Here is a 17800-nt window from a genome sequence, read left to right on the forward strand (position 1 = left end):
AAGATGATAATTACAGTATGTAAGGACAAGGACTCAAGGTCATCAAAAATAATATTATGGAAACGGATGAAGGGAGAAATGTAGTTCCAGTGATCACGGCTAGGAGCAGCACAGATCAAAGGAATTTCTCTTAAAATCAATGAGGCGGAGTAATACTAAGCGGACGATGCAGATTGTTTCATTAAAATTCGAAAGAAATACATATGCTTCATCTCATCAAAGGAACAGCTATTTTATTATACCGTTTTAAACACTAAACATGGTTTAATGAATAAACTATTCAGTAAAATTGTGACAACAGGATCAGTTCAAAGGGACTACTTTTGTTAGTTTGACACTTGCAGACGATTGTAAACAATAGTTGTAGGTGGCCATTATTTAGAAACAAGTGCAGCGGAAGGTGAATCATAGAGTTTACTCAGATTTTTTGAACTGAGTCACTTCACTGAGGACATCCTTCAGTTCCTGTAAATCAACAGGTATGTTTTCTTTTATTGCTTAACTTAAACCTCTATTACTTGGCTCATTGACTATAAATTTAAGGTATTTTAAGTGACTTCTTTGGGTGTGGTGTAGGCCTAGCCTACTGTATCGTTGTAAGTTACAGTTCAGTTCTAACTTAATTATTTCCCGATTATAAATAAGCTTAATGAATCATTGTTTACAGTTACTTATTTAGGCCCGACTAAATTAAGCTGACTGAACTCACATATACAATATTTAATAGGGAGAGTCAGCAAGTAGGGTTCTACAAACATACTAGGCCTATCATAAGCTTAGCCCTATCCTAGGCCTAGCCTCTAACCTACCCTATCCCAGCTATTGAATTATTTTTTTTGCTTGAATACAGATTTTTGATTCTGTTCTGGGCTAGGCCTAGCTTAAGTTAGGATGTGTGGTAATTTTGGTTTTGTTCAACTGTGGAAGTTAAAACTTTTTTTAAAGATAGAAAACAGAGCCTTTCGTCTACACTTAAGCCAAGTTACACCTGGCAAGCATAGGTGCTGTGCTAATCGCAGAGTGTTGTTACATTTCCAATTCACAGCTAGGCTTACTAACTTAAGTAATCGCTGTAACGCTCAAAAGCGCCATTCAATAACTTAAAGCTGAACATAAGTTAGGAATCATCTCACTAAACATGCATAGGACCAAAGCACCAACATTGTTTGTCTAATGTTTCAACCCCCGGAAAAAACTATGTGTCACCGATCGTGTTGTTTTTGTTTGCTAGCCTATAAATATGTAAGTTAAAGTAAGTTACTTAAGCTTTTCAATTGATTTCATGTAGCCTAGGTACAATATTGTTGATTACCGTACCTACATGTTTTTAATAGGTACACACGCTTTTATATATTAATTAATGTAGCCTAACTTATACCTTAAAAAAAAAATGTTTTTCTAGCCTGATTTTTCAACATCCGAAAAGAGACTCAGTGTGTCACCGATCTTGTTTTAAAATCAAAGACACTGACGAAGGGTTTACTTTAAACACAGACTTGTAAATAGAATGAATATAGACCAGCAGCAGTGCTGCGGTTAGCATATGTTCCGGCGCCTACCACTAGGAGTGTCGTGTAGCCTAGTTATGGCGTACACCGCTGCAGTGTCTGCCGTTAGCATACGGCTTCTGCGTTCCTTGCCTGCAGGGGTGTGTGCCGTAACTATGGCACTCCTAACGGTGGGCGCTGGAAGCTTCCTTTGACAGTCTATATTTATTCTTTTGTCTATGTTTTAACCTACAGTAGGCCTACTGTATAACTTTAAGGTAGCCTACCTGGACCTGCATTAGGTCTAACTTAGTTTTTTCCTGTGCCAGTGTCATTTTCACTTGAACTCAATGTCAGTACTTAAACTCTTTAAGGGAAAGCGGCCCAAACCCATATAAAATGTTTAGTGGATGTTCCGGAAATTGAATTGTGATTCTAACAGTTAGAGAGAGCATGCTAAAAGGCGATATATCCTTGAGTATTCATTTCATGATCACACGCATTAAGTACAACTTGGTAAGAAAAGTTTCTAATTATTAGTCTAATTTGTTCAATTGAGCAAATAAATTCTGCTAAAGTAAAGATACCTTACACCGCCTTGTGATAAACCATTACATCCTAACAGTTAAAAGTTATAAAAGTTTAGAAGCTCCAGTAAGCATCATCATCAAATGCTGATGTTAAAGACAAAATAATTTATTTCTTATCTACCTATATATTTAAAAAGGCCAACATGAATTTTGTGATAGGCTCATTGTTTTGTTGCTGTCATGCAACCGATGACCATGTTTAAGGTGTCATTGGATAGGTCGTGGCATGTAGATTTGCCATCAAACAAAAAATGTTCTATCAGGGCTCTGCCCCAGTGGCCTTCAAAGTTTCCGTGTTATTCTTAGGGAGAAAATGTTTGCTTACATTTGAACAGATGAATACCGTACCGTACTTTGAAATTTACACTACAAATACGTCCCGTAAACATGTAAAAAACGTAAATGTCGTAACATTGTATTTTGAAAAGATTAATTAGGTAGGCCTATCTAAAATGTAAACCCACATCTATTCCTGAAATGAGAACCCATACTTAAATCATCGATGAACTTGATCCACAGGATTAACTGTACTGCATGTTGTGTATTTTAATAAGTAGGATTCAAGAAGGATCGCACGGGCCGGCTAGTAAGGCCCGGTTCACACGAGCGACATACCTAGCCGACTAGGCTGTGACTAGTTAAGCCCGACTGGGTAGCGGACCACAGGATCAAATGGAGCCGTTCACACGAGCATAGGGCGACGACTAGCTAGCCGAGTTCGAGCTTGGTGTCTCAAAACGTAGTCGGGCCCCGCTTCCCAGTCACTCGTGGCAGCTACCCAGTCACCCAGTCTAGCGGCATAGCAGTACACGTAGCCTTATAGGAGCATTCACACAAGCGATCGGGTAGTCGCGCTGCAGCTCGCATTCTTCCCATTGTTCTAATTGTGCACCAGTGATGGATCTTTTGATATCGATATTTTCATCTAGTCTGTGGACATGTCGCTCGTGTGAACCGGTGTATCCTGTGTCAACGTTACCCAGTCGGGCTTACCTAGTCACAGCCTAGTCAGCTAGGTATGTGGATTGTGTGAACCAGGCCTAATGATTTATTAGATTTGTTGATAAGATAAAAATGTAGGCCTACTCTGTTTTTAGTGGTTTAAAAATTGATATTTCACTTTAAAACACGTTTATTATGAAGGTGGAGGTCCAATGAACTTTAAATTCTACTGACAGCACAGCAGGTATACTATTTGTGGTAGGCCTACATAATTTTTTAGATCTTTGTTTTACTGAAACAAATAACAGGATAGGCCTATTATTTAATGAGTGGAGAGTATCAGTATCCACGGACCAATAATTCTTTATCCAATGTTATCTATTCTAAGGCATGGCATCTATTTTCATCTGCATGATTATTTTTGATGGGTGCATAAGAATAATGATCAAAAGTTATTGATATTATTTTAAAACATGTTTTTCATCTCCGAAAAGAATATTTGATTTTAGATTTTATCGGAAGGTAGGATGGGGGGGTCGCAAAAAATCTAGAATACACGTTGTGTTAAAAACAGGAATCTTGACATTTCGTCAGGCTTGATTAAGGAGTGACTGTAGGTATAGGAATGACCTTTGAAAAACATGTGGAGGAAATGTGTAAAAAAATAAAAGGAGTCTAGACACAAAATGAGCAGAACAGGTCAGAGCCAATAGAGACATGACTTGGAAGCATTTGATGACACTGAACAAAGGGTGTTGAGCCAGCAATGCTTTACGGATGCTAGGAAGATAAGTTTGAAAAGGAAACTTTTGAGTATGCAAAGAAGAGTTTTGTTGAAAGTAGGGAAGCCATACAGCACAGTTTCGCATGATACGATTAAACTTAGGGTTTTGATCGGGGCCATACCACTCAACCTGCTCATTGAAGAAAGGATTTAGGATTTTGGAAGACAAGGCCACGGGCAGGACTCTTTTACTTTGAATACCACTCGTATTTCTTGGATGATTTTGCTTGGATGATTTTGTGTTTTAAAACTTCTGGCTGGCTCTTTACATAATCGTAAAATTCTATGCATGTTATGTTGAAATTGTACATGCAGATTAATAGGCTATATTTTGTACAGTTTTTTAAACAGAGTGGCGGTTACGTTCGTCGGACCATTGTGCCTTCATTAATGAAAAAACTTATTTAACATTTACATTGTGTTCTGGAATTGAAAATATCCACTCGTAAATTTTCAAAAAATGGGAATACTGACTTTTATCCGTCATACCCTTGAAATATTCTACCCACTTTCTACTTAATCTTTCATATTTATTTTCATACTCATTGGCATTGTTTTTGTCAATTGACAATCGGATATTGTTTTTCAGGCAAACAAATTGATCAACAACAACTTCACTTTCTAGAAATGCAATTTTCTTGGATGTGAAATAAGCCAGCGTTTTTTCTATGTCATTCCATTGGTGTGGTCTTGACCACCAACCAGTTGAATGTTGATAAACGCTTGGAGCGACTCGCTCCACTTGCCTAGGTAGTCCCAAGCTGTCTGGAAAAAGTCCTTACACTCCTCCATAAACTCATCTTTATCCTCAACCTTCTGTTTATTTAAGATTTCCTTGGTTTGAAAACCAATAAAGAGTGAATCTTTCCATTCATTGAGGGCCTTTGATGTTTTGTTAAGGATTAATTTAACTTCAACAACTGAGATGTTTTATGATTCAATTGCCTTTATTTGCTTGTGAAACAGCAACAACTGGTTGTGAAGAAACAACACATAGGCCTCGTGTATTGTCTTAGAGAAAAAGTCTTGAAGTATCTTGGAGGGATTTTCTTTTGAAAGTAAGATTTCAAAGCCTCCCATAACTAAAAAATCTGTTCTACCGCAGGCATAAGAAAAACCCATCTTGTCTTGGAGTGGTACAAAAGTTGTTTGTAAGTTAAGCTACAAACTCACAAAAACATTCAGCTCCTCAGCTTGGACTGTGTAAATTGAGAAATAGTTGAAAAGTTTGACTACTATTGTTTCAACATCCACTGCAAGGACATCAGCTGCACTAGAAACTGTGTTGTGCAATATGTGTGCAGGACATCCAATCCTATGTCCTTTACCAAGCTGCTTTGGAGTTTGTGATAAATGTTATTTACCCCTTGCCTGTTTAAACCTCCGAAATTTGTGTTGGTATGAACCATTGACTATACACAGAATAAGACACAAAATGATGAACACTTATCTAAGGGAAGGTTTGCTTCAGCTAGGCTTGTTAAGACATTCATTTTTTAAAGAGGAAATCTTGATTATTTTACTGGTTATTCCTTTATTTTCTTTGAAATATTGAACTAGTACAGGGTCGGGAAGATTTTTTCAGCTTTGTGGTTACTGGCATCGGTTGAAACACCATAAAAGGAAATATTCCATAATATTCCATCATATAAAAGGAAAATATGAGTTCTGAAATACAAGTGCTTAATGCGTGTGGAGCCAATACATTGTTTATATGTAATTGCAGTAGGCCTACTTTTGGTGCGAGCTGTAGATTGTTTTGTTGCAGCTTTAGAATCAGATATGGGGTTCAATTTATTAGTACAATCTACTGAATTAAATTAGTGATGGTGTTTTACACTGTTGTAACCTCTGCAGCCGCCATTATGACATCTTAGAATCTTGTTTCACAAAAAAATTTGTAATCTGCTAGGAAGATGTTGCACCTTGTGCACCGACCGGCTTTATGTTTGTTTGTTTTTATGTGGTCTGCAATGTCACAGTCCTACCTCCGTGACTCACCGAGATAAAGCTGTTGCAGAAAGTGCAATAAGTCTCCTCTTCACTCCTTCCCTTCTTGATAAAAGTCCATTCCTTGGTGTATTTGTCACGAAAATGACACTTCCTCTTGGGCATTGTTGTCATTCACTTCACTTTCGTTTAGTTATTAGTAAAATATACTCAAAATCACATAAATACAATAGCGACTAGCTAGTGAGTACAGAACGTGGCTGTGAACAACTGTGTTAGTGAGTGTAGGCATACTCAGTGAAGTTGTGATTTACTGCACTGCCACTGGTCGTTAGTCGTCAATGCTGTCTGCAGGACACAGACAGGTTGACGGTAGCCGGTAGGCTAGGCACTAGTTACCAACCGTTAACAACTCCACGCATGAAATATCCCTAGCACAATATAAATTTCCCTTTTCCAGAAACCTCGCTCTTTCGTGTATTTTGCAAAACCGGGACAATATCGTGTCCCGAGATGCCTTTTCGGGACACTGGGACATGGAGATTAAAACCGGTGACAGTCCCGGTTTTCCGGGACGTATGGCAACCCTGCCCAGTGCTCAATTTCCTACAGGGGTTGTTGGAAACTCTAGATCACAAACTTATAAATAAAAATAAATATAAACTAGTCTAGTTTAACTTTAGTAAATTTACTAAATTTATACCATATTAACAATATTGACATTAAATGTTGATCTATAAATTCAGGTTTCATTTAGGTAAAGCCGGGTTTTCCTAGGCGCGTAGTCGGCCAGCGGAGAGAGGAACGCGGAGAGCGGACTCAGCTGGTCTTAGGTAGTTTAATGTTACTGTTTTCCTAGCAGCGGAGCGGAATGCCACGTTAATTTCAATTCCGCTCTCCGTTGTCCGCTCTCCGCTGGCCGACTCCGCGTCTAGGAAAACCCAGCTTAAGTTAGCCTAGATGCTTAATCTCGTTTAATTTCAAAACTGCTAGTAGGCTAGGTATATTTTTCAAAATACATAGTTAATACTCTTTAACTTAAGGGGACTGTGACTGAAAATATGATCAAACATGATAAAATTATTATTAGGACCTATTTTTTTAAGTAGGTAGTTTTTTATGTTATGTAGTAGTATTATTGCTGTTTACATGTAGGCATTGAAACATATAAGCCGATAAGCCTATGCCCATTTTTAACCACAATAAAAGCAAAAAAGCGTTTGCTCCTCCTCTACCAATGAAAAAAAAAAGAAAAAAAGGTGTTTTGTGCAATCCCTATTAAACTCAACAATGCCGTCAACTTCAACCCAAGTCGGCCACTACACAGTTTATTTAAGGTGGGCCTCTCCCTCCAGCTAAGCCACACATTAAACTTATTGAGCTTAGCCAGGATTGCACACGTACGGGAATTGAATCGAAAGAACGCAACACTGCTCAGTGCAAACCCTTAGCCAACTGAGCTATCACGCCACCATCGGCTGAACGCTGAACGGGTAGTTTGCAACTAAAAGCAAGCAGGTCACAACATCACTAACGCTCGTTGGTTTGATTTGACAAACTACTTGAGCACCAGTTGGTTAGCAGGACAACTGCTTTACTTTTGGTACTTTTGGTTTTTAGTGTTAAGTAGAGTTTGTTGCTAACTTTCTGGGAGTTAAACATGTGTACTCTATTGTTTAATACAATTGAATACTAGGGAAGGTCAGATAATTGAGACTTGATCGTGACTAACTTATTAACAGTTATGCCGTAAAGGAGATTGGTGATTAAAGTTTGTCATTGCCTTGACTGTTTTCTAAACACCAGGCCTACTGATGTACCGTAGCACAGTTGTAAGTAGGAACTCCTCTGGTAATGGTAGGCTACTTTTCCAGAGATTTGAACTTTTAAGTTCAAAAATAATATTCTAACAACCTTTTTTTCAGGAGCTGTTTGGCAAGTTGATTCACAATGAGTTACCAAATGCAGTCTCAAGGCCGTGCAAGTAAGTTAAGTTATTGTTCTGATGTGTAGAGTTAGTTTTATGTGCTAAATTTTTATTAATGTCGATTACAGTTTATTCTCATCAACTATCAGGGAATAATTAATATACTTATTACTACAATTTTATTAATAGTTACACATTTTGTAACGAGACTAGATATAGGTATGTAATGTAATTAGGTCTATCTATTAATAGAATACCAACTATCAGTACTAGTTGTTTAAATGACTGTTGTGTATTCCAGTGAATTACCAGGATGGTAACATGCCGAGTGTGAAAGAACAAACCCTGATGTGGCAGCAGAACTCCTACATGGGAGACTCTGGTATCCACAGTGGCGCCACTACACAAGCACCATCACTGACAGGCAAGGAGGACGATTTGGAGAATGATCAGCTCATGTTTGACCTTGACCAGGGCTTTACTCAGGGCTTCACCCAGGAACAAGTTGATGGTGAGTTCAGTGTTTGAAGTATAACTGGAAAATTATATTTGTAAAGAAGTCAGGTATGACTAAGTTAGTATTAGGCTTTGGCACCTGGTATCATTAGAAATCAGTGATTTTAGTCATTACCTGCGTCATCAGTGAGAGATTGCTACCAGATGTTTAGCTCTTACTTAGTCTCAGCCTAAAAAGTGAGTGAAACCGCTATACACAGAATAGACTTCCCATGTGATATGAAAGTTTGAAGCCAAGAAAATAGATGAAGTTCAGGACCATCTCACCAGAGTTTATTAGTGTACTGGGTTCAATATTAATTAAAACCAATGCAGTATCATAGCAAACAGCTGGTTGATTTATCACAACACAGAATATTGTCATTAGTTCGTGACAATTTCAACAGATTGCATAACATTTTTTTGCTTCAAATTTTTACATTACATGGGAAGTCTAAATGGTGAAACCTAGAGAGAGGGATGAAACGTTTGACAGAAATCTCGCAAACTAACTCTAGCTGACACTAAAAGTCACTCTGGAAGTAGGCTACATACTTTTAGTTTTAGGAATGCTATCAACCTCAGATATGAGGTGGACAGCAAATGAGATAGGCCTACCTTCAAAAACAAATTTAAGAGCGATCCAACATAAACCTGGTATGGTGTTTCTAATTATGGTTTAAGTACAAATCTAACTATTATTATCAAACCCCTTTTATGTGAAGGCCTGAAATAAAATAAATATATTCCCTTTTGGCAAATTTCTTTGTGTTTTAAACAATTTCTGGAAGTGATCTTTGATATGTTGCCTCCATTACGTGATTGTCTGTTGGTTGACAGAGATGAACCAGCAGCTTTCGCAAACTAGGTCTTCTCGTGTGAGAGCAGCCATGTTCCCTGAGACTCTGGAGGAAGGAATAGAGATCCCGTCAACCCAGCTGGACCAGGCCCAGCCTACAGCTGTGCAGCGTCTCTCAGAGCCAAGTCAAATGTTGAAACATGCTGTAGTCAACCTCATCAACTATCAGGTAAGAACTGGTAATATCTTTCATAAAACGACATGATGAAATTAAACCAAATTATAGCTACTAAGGATTTAACATAAAACACAAAGGCCTAGGTTTTGAATATCTTTGTGACAATAGTTTGTAGGCCTAGTTTAACCTGAATGGGAAAGCAAGTTTGAAAGAGCTCTCTCTCCGTCTCTGTCCAACTAAAACCTCGCTTGGTTGAAAATACTGTCTGTGACAATGAAATTTTCTAAATTTAGTGTTAAGTTAAGTGTTGTGTTTCTTGTGCCAGAGTATACTTTTTCCCAATCAGGTAAGCCTGCTGCTGCTATCCTCATAAACATTCTTAGTTGTTTACTAAGATGGTTGGATCGGTTTTCATGGTTCCAACAACAGACTTGCAGGGTCTAAAGAAAAAAAATAGTTGTGTTTAATTATTAATTTTTTTGCCAGAATAACGATAACCAAATGATAATTCCAATATGATTTCATTTTTTAAAATAATCCTAGGAATTATAAACTATTCTGGGGACTTCCATTTTACGTGTAAGCCTAGATCCCATTACTGGCACACAGGTTGACTGATATGACCATAAAAGTAATACAAACAGGAACCAGTCTGACATCCGTGATGTTGCATTGAAAGGTGTTGAGCAATAGAAGAGGGTTGAGAGTGTTGCAAATACTTCCCCCTTTGGTTGAAAGCAGTAGCCTTTAGGAAGTCTTGCTGTTCGTGTGATACATGGCAGATGAATCTGTGGTAAAAACATCTTTATTTAGTTTATTATGTTACTTAAAGTTAGATTCATACTTCATTTAAATGCAAGTTCTTATTTCCTAATAAAAATTTACAAAAAACGTAAAAATCTGGACCCATGAAAAGCTATTGAAAATATCTGGAGCATTTCAATGAAAAAATTATAACAATAATCTGGGAAAAATGTACAACAAAAAAATACCTATCTTATATACCGTGCCATAACAAGGTTTATTGTTTATTATATACTAGGTGAAACCCGTCGAAATTGACGGATATTTTCAAGGCTTACGCTAATTCATCTAACTGCGATAAGTTGAGTGAAATTATACATATTTTGAGCATTTAGCAATGTTTAAAGATTAATAAGTGTAACAAATTAGCTTATCAATGAATAAAATATTTCCCATACTGTACGTCATCGGAGTTGTTAGTATGCTATCTGGTATCTCTTCGTTTGGAAGAACCTTTAGATAGTATTAAAATCGTATTGGTGGATCTTTGTACTTAAACACTTCCGTGATTTCATCGGTGTAATGCAGATTAATCTATGATTTTATTTGAAAAAAAAAATCTGTTTGTTGGGAATACACGTTCTAACTTCAAAGAGAGGTATATCCGATACAGTGTAAGTTTGATTTTCCTTCGTCACGTCGCGTCAGTTCGTATTGTACTTCTAAGCCAATGAATAACCCTCTAGCATAGTTTTGAGAAATTGGTTGTGGGGTTACTGTTAAAGCTGTCCTTGACATGGGGGATGTCAGTTAGTTGTCTCAGCCTTATCAGTTACATAAAGTTGTCAATATAATCTCTCTATGGAATGTTAGGTGTAGTGGAATATACTTGAAGTGAAGTTGGCTTTTATTCTTGAACTTTAGGGGCCTCCTCATTTATATAGTTGTGCAGCTTCATTGGCAAAAAATAATACGAATGACATAGAGTAATGTGGCATTTCCAAAAAGCAAAAAATAATGTTAATTGGTTGTTACCTGTAATCGAAGTAACCTCTCTGAAAAGTCTGCAGTATATTGCAGTTTTCCAGCTTAATGACTTTCTAAATCATGCACATATTTCTAAATAAATATTGTTAAATGTTTTATCCAGTTGCTGTAAACCATTATTATTTTATTTAATATGGACACGGCTCAATTTGGCACCGTGCCCTTATGCACTTGTATTATTTTGTATTGTATTACACAATCAAAGATTTTTCCAGTGATTGAAAGCATGTACAGTATGACAATAATCTCATGAACCTATGATGATCCGTCTAGAAAAATATGATAAAATATAGGGAAAAGGTGTGAAAAATAGAAGATAGTTCAATAAGAAATAATTGTAAGAGTTAGTGTCATAAAAGGATTTTCCACTGATTTCGTAATGGAACTTTATATTGGAACACATGACATGATACAGAAGAAAATCAATTTTAAAATCAGAAAATAACATTGCAAATACTTCTTTTGGACTATTCAGTAACTCCCAATAAATGTGTGTTGTTTAAAATACAATTTTAAAATTAACAGCTGTTTTATTAAAAAGTATTATCCACATGACCAAAATTTAAACAAATCTGTGGAGGGATTTTTAAAGGCTTCTGGGGCAGAGCCCTGAGCGAATTTACTTCGTTTTTCTTTTGATAACTCATCTACAGACCAAGACCTTTCGTTGGACACCTCTACCAAGTTTCTTCGCCCAGCCGTTCTCTCAAATTAGTGGATACAAAGTTTCCAATTAAATATTTAGATTCCCCCCATGTTAATCTTATGGGAGAAAACTCAACTTTGATGGAAGATCCTGCCCAAACTAAAATAAAGATATCAAAAAACGAAAAACACTTTGCAAAACAGGGCAATTTTTTTGACACTTTAATCATCAAAATCGGTCTAAAAATGAGGGAGGAGTTCTGTTCACAAAAATCGGCTTAGCGTATTATATATATAGATAGTGGATGTTATAGCAGCTTTTAACAATTTTGACCGGAGAGTTTGTTTCATCTATGGCGATCCCTCTAACACCTCCCCCCCTTTACTTTGTTTCCCTCCCTTAAGTTGATTAGCTACTATTTCCTCTGTGAGGTTGTTGCTTATCTGTTGTGTCGATGGACAGGATGACGCTGACCTGGCCACCAGGGCCATCCCTGAGTTGATCAAGCTGCTGAATGATGAGGACCAGGTGGTGGTCAGTCAAGCAGCCATGATGGTGCATCAACTCAGCAAGAAGGAGGCATCACGTCACGCCATCATGAACAGTCCTCAGGTAGGCCTACTACATACCAGATCTCACACATATTATCTCATGTAAAACACAAAAATAGTCTTGACAAAGAAGTAGTGTCCCATTAAAACTTATTCTCCTTATTATATCTCCAAATATAAGTACAATTATTATGTATGAGATCTCTCAAATGAGCCACCAAATATCCAAATCCAAAGAGGAGTTCTGACGACAAAATCGTGCTTGCCTTTATATATATACTAGCAGAGTACCCGTCCTTCGTATGGGGTTGGCATATAAGTTTAAATTGCTTATTGCAGTTATACTCAAGCTTTGCGTTTGCAATGGGGGAAGACAAAGTTTGATAAAATTTGCTTCTTTAAATTGACGGTATACTATGGTATTACACGTCTACCATAGCCATAATGTTCTCCCTCTTCACCTAAACAATAAAGAAAAATATAGTTTTGCAAATTTAAAAAATCACAAATTATTCATGACATTAAAAACATAATCATAACTGTAAACAATCCTACTTTGACAGTTCTCATTGCGTATCACAGTTGTTTGTTGCTGCTTAGTTCAAATTAGCTGTTTACATAAATGCAAAAAAATATAGTGCTGCACCCTGTTGGTAAATCTTGTAAATTTTTAATGCTTTTGAATATCATAGAACCAACTTTTTTAGTTGAAACAACTAACTAAATTCTTTAATTCCTTTAAATATGAATACTCATAAGGTTAACATGGGGAACTACAGAGCCACTGGGGCGGAGCCCTAAGGGATTTTTGAGATAAGAATATGCCTATATGTTAATCGGGAATGTGAGCTATCACATGCCAAATTTCAGCCCAATCCATCCAGTGGTATATGCATGATTGACCTTCAAACACACAAACAAACAAACACACAAACCTTCACATTTATAATATTAGTAAGATAAGATATACGGTACTTGGGTACAATTATTGAGGTCAATCAATCATTCAAAATATTTTTATTCATATTGCACATAATGTCAGTTATTGTTATAACTAAAACAACTTGAATAAAACCTAAGACTACTTTAATATAATAAAAATATAATAAAATATATTTAAAATAAAAGGTTCTTGTTAAATTTAACTACAGTAGTTTAAACTAAGTACAGAAAAAGAAATATGATTTACTATCTTTGGTACTTTCGTATTATACACCTAGTCCAATAATTGTACAGCGTGCTGCTGCGGTTACGTTAGTTTGGGTTATCAAAAATATGTTTGTACGTTGTTGGATTTTCCTTGTTTTGTTATGAATTGAACGATACCAGATGGTGTATAAAAAATTGATGATAACTCAACCTAACCTAACCGCAACAGCACGCTGTAGAAGGGTGGCCTCCGTATAATACAAAAGTACCCTAAATTTTATAAGAGTATTCATTGAAATAGGATGGATTTAAAGAATAAAAGATATTGTTTTAAGAAGATATCTAAGCTATGAAATAGAATATAAAATTAGGAGGTAAAGACTAAAGGTTAGGTTATTAGGTGAAGGTAAAGGAGTCACAAGACGTAATTAAGGTAAATTTACATATTATTTATGTGTTAAGTGACTCAAGATTACAAAAAAATGAAAAGTATAAAATTGTCTGTAGTTTTTTTATAAAGATTGGTGTAAAAGTAAGAGAATATATTTAAAAATGTGGATTTCCTAAAACAAATAGGCTAACTGATCATTGTTGTCTCAAATCTCTAATGCTTTGTTGTTTTTTTCTTGCCTTAAATTTGTGACTACAGCAAGCTGTAAGTATTTTCTCTGTTATGTATGATAGGCTAATGATATATTTATAAAATGTCATTCAAGATTTCAGCAAAAGTAAAAGTGTAGGCCTAGCTAGAGTCATGTTAAGTAAAAAGAAGGTTGATTTTGAGTTTGATTGACAAGGCTAATTTCCTCTATCAATCCAAAATCTTGTTGAATAGAATACCTATGTTGTTTTTTGTGTAAGATAACAAGCAACTTGTACTTGTAGGGACCGCAGGGTTAAAAAAGGTAATGTGATAATATTAATTTCAAGGCCAAGTTATAAGTATAGATTGTGTGTAAACATGTTGGTAAGTATTTTATCTTATCATGATGTACCCTGTTGGTAAATGATATTTCATCATGATTTATTTTAGAAAACTATCCTCCATTTTTAGCCCCCTCCCCCTTGAAGAAGGTCTATTTATGCCACTGTCTACCCCTACCATAGTCTAAATTAGTGATGGTCAAATCCAAGAATTTCAAATCTCGAATCCGAATCTGAATCCTAAAAAAAATCTAATCTATATTACAACGTCAATAACGTCTATGGTTAGGCAATGTCACAGTATTGTCTATTACGACGTAAATAACCTCTATGGTTAGTCAATGTCACAGTACTGTATATTATGACGTCAATAACCTTTATGGGCATCTTTTCTTAGGATTCGGTAGATTCGGATTCGACACATCACTATCGACTTCCACAATCACCGAATCATGATCATTATCCCCCGCAATCACTGGCAAACAATCATTGTGCAAAACCAATGATTTTTTTTTTCTTTCTAAAAAATTGGTGAAACCAACAATTGACTTGAAACCGACACATCCTAAGTGCAAAGTATCTGTGCTTAAATTACTTACTTTTGCCCTGTTTCTGATCTGTGCTTGTTTTTTAGATGGTGGCCGCTCTTGTGAGAGCCATCTCCAACAGCAATGACCTGGAGACTACCAAGGGAGCTGTAGGTACTCTGCACAACCTGTCACATCACAGACAGGGTCTGCTGGCTATCTTCAAGAGTGGTGGCATACCTGCGTTGGTCAAACTGCTCAGGTAATCCAACACCTGCTAAGGTGCGTTTAATGCCAACTATTTCCTAGACTCCTAGAGTTTGATTTGTACAAATATTACACTCCCAAGCTACAGTTTTCGTACGTATTATAACTTTAATCTGTACAAAAACAAAAGCAAACAATCTAATACCATTACTCCGCTCACAAAATTTAGACGGTTTGAGGGGAAGTTCCCTCACTACTTTTTTTGCTAGTACATATGTCGCAGCTGATTAGCTGATTGACGTTGTGGCAAACCTTAGCTGTTGATCTATTGTTTTAAATTTAGGATCAAGTGGAGGGGATGGATTTCTTCCCCTAAAACTGCCTAAATTTAGTGAATGGAGTATAGTTAAGATTACTAAACTGATTCATATTTATTGTATATTACAGTTCACCTGTGGAGTCGGTGCTATTCTATGCCATCACCACCCTACACAACCTGCTGTTGCACCAGGAGGGCTCCAAGATGGCGGTGCGGCTTGCTGGAGGACTACAGAAGATGGTTGCTCTCCTGCAACGCAACAACGTCAAATTTCTCGCCATTGTAACTGACTGTCTACAGATTCTGGCGTATGGCAACCAGGAGAGCAAACTGATCATCCTGGCCAGCCAGGGGCCTGTGGAGTTGGTCAGGATCATGCGCAGCTATGACTACGAGAAGCTCTTGTGGACCACCTCCAGGGTACTCAAAGGTAAAAGGCTACACTAGTCTATTAGAGATTCTCATTTGCTATAGTGTAATATTAATCACAGTTTTTTTAACGATTCCTCAACCATTCAATTTTGTTTTGTAGCAAGACTCATTATCGTACACAAATTGCAGGACAGTAGCTAACATGCCAACTTGCATTGCTCAGTATGAAGCTAACTTTTGTACAGGGTAATTTTTGTACTAGCAGCACTTTGTTTCAGTCCTATGCATAACTGGGCTTTTTAACATATTTTTTTTATACATAAATACTTGTTTGGCCTTTTGCTCAAACAGTCCCTTGAATTTTGTTGTAGCCTACTGAGGACATATCAGCAACTGTAGAGTGTTACTACTTGTTTAGTAGATCTAAGTTTGCAAACACTAGAAAGGGAAAAGATGTTCATGCTATACCGTTGCTCATCTGTTGCATAGAACATAATTTAATTATTTCCTATTCCTAGCATTCATCCTTACTCAGCATATGTTCCGTCTCCTGGCTCTGTCCCACCATTACACAACTGCAGCAAATGAGTTAGCCTAGTTCTACTATTTTTCAAAATTACCTCTTCTACAGAATACTAACCGATGTTATGGGTTTGGGTTGCAGTGCTGTCGGTGTGCTCAAGCAACAAGCCAGCTATAGTGGAGGCAGGGGGTATGCAGGCATTGGCCATGCACCTCGGTCACCCCAGCCAGCGACTAGTACAGAACTGTCTGTGGACCCTGCGTAACCTCTCCGACGCTGGAACTAAGGTGGATGGTTTGGAAGGTCTGCTACAGTCCTTGGTGCAGCTCTTGGCCTCAACTGATCTCAACGTTGTTACCTGTGCAGCTGGTATACTCAGTAACTTGACCTGCAACAACCAACGCAACAAGGTGACAGTGTGCCAGGTGGGCGGAGTGGACGCTCTGGTCAGGACCATTGTCACTGCTGGCGACCGTGAGGAGATCACCGAGCCTGCGGTCAGTATGCCCACCATACATGCCATTGTTGTTTCTCAAACTACCGGTACTTCTTAACTGTTTTAACTTTGTTTACATATAAAGAATATTTATTTATTTTTTTTATTTGATCGTTAGTATTTCAGATATGAAATAATAAGAATCTTATGTTAGTGGCAGACTGTCAAAAGTATGGAATAAAACGATGTTTGTTGATTGCAATTACATCGCCTATTCCCATTTTCACATCCTATTACTCTAGGCTCTAGCACAGAACTGTTTTTACACATTACTTAAGGCCCTGTTTCATAAAGATACTAGTCTAGTAATTACTAGTCTAGTAAATACTAGTCCCGTATTTACCTGTCCTACTAATTTGTGTTTCATAAACGTTTTTATACCGCTAGTAAATACTAGTGTATTTTACTAGTCACGTGACCAAAACTACTAGTCACGTGACCAACTTTACAAGGTAAACTTTCAAAACAAATTTCTAACCTCAATCACGGGTTTTCAAACCCTTTATAAAGGGTTTTAATTTTGTTTTCATTTGATACAAAAAGTAAATAGTTGTAGAAACGCAGTGTTTTCTTTTAATTAATAACTATATAGACACATAGGTAAAACAATCACACATTATTTATCAAACCGCTATTATTTATGTTCATCAATGAGCCCGCCGGCGCGGCGTCGCGTCGCTGCAATCAACACGGTGATTGTATGCCTAGTTGCGGCGCTCAACTGTTGGGTGGAAGTTGATCTGTGTCTGCCGCATTCGCTTTGATTTGTATAGTTTTTGTTTTATTCTGACATATAAAATTAAGCTTGCTATGAGTAAAGAAAAGAAGGCTCAAATTTTTAATGTAATTAAATCGTCTAAGGACATTTTGTTAGGAACATTTTCAAGTACCCTATGTTTACCTATGTTTTCAAATATTCGAATGCATAAGAATATTCGGGTTAGAAATCATTCTGTGATATTCTAATTTTGAGTCTATAAACCATGAATAATAAGCCTAAACGTTTATTGATGTAACAAATAATTAATTGCAACGCCGTTACAAGCAATGGAGTAGTTAGGTTTTCAAGTATATTAAAACATGACATAAATGCAGTCGCTACGGCAGGGCCTAGCTCAGAGGTAGAGTTTTCGCTTCTCATGT

General features: G+C 36.9%; 1 protein-coding gene across 3 annotated transcripts in view; it reads left to right on the plus strand.

Moving 5' to 3' along the window:
• The first annotated feature begins 365 nt into the window (after positions 1 to 365).
• The window catches only part of LOC128985710 (armadillo segment polarity protein), a 29240-nt gene continuing 11805 nt past the window's right edge, over positions 366 to 17800 (plus strand). For all 3 annotated transcript variants that reach the window (XM_054405509.1, XM_054405511.1, XM_054405510.1), the window contains exons 1-8: positions 366 to 479; positions 7679 to 7737; positions 7982 to 8191; positions 9016 to 9203; positions 12052 to 12201; positions 14848 to 15002; positions 15395 to 15696; positions 16303 to 16658. In XM_054405509.1, coding sequence (XP_054261484.1) covers positions 7704 to 7737; positions 7982 to 8191; positions 9016 to 9203; positions 12052 to 12201; positions 14848 to 15002; positions 15395 to 15696; positions 16303 to 16658 — 1395 coding nt within the window. In that variant the 5' untranslated portion in view covers positions 366 to 479; positions 7679 to 7703. The remainder of the gene's footprint in view (positions 480 to 7678; positions 7738 to 7981; positions 8192 to 9015; positions 9204 to 12051; positions 12202 to 14847; positions 15003 to 15394; positions 15697 to 16302; positions 16659 to 17800) is intronic.

The sequence above is a fragment of the Macrosteles quadrilineatus genome, unplaced genomic scaffold (genome assembly GCF_028750875.1).
Source record: "Macrosteles quadrilineatus isolate MER2022 unplaced genomic scaffold, UCM_ALF_1.0 Scaffold_2__2_contigs__length_208266976, whole genome shotgun sequence".
NCBI classification, from domain to species: Eukaryota; Metazoa; Arthropoda; class Insecta; order Hemiptera; family Cicadellidae; genus Macrosteles; species Macrosteles quadrilineatus.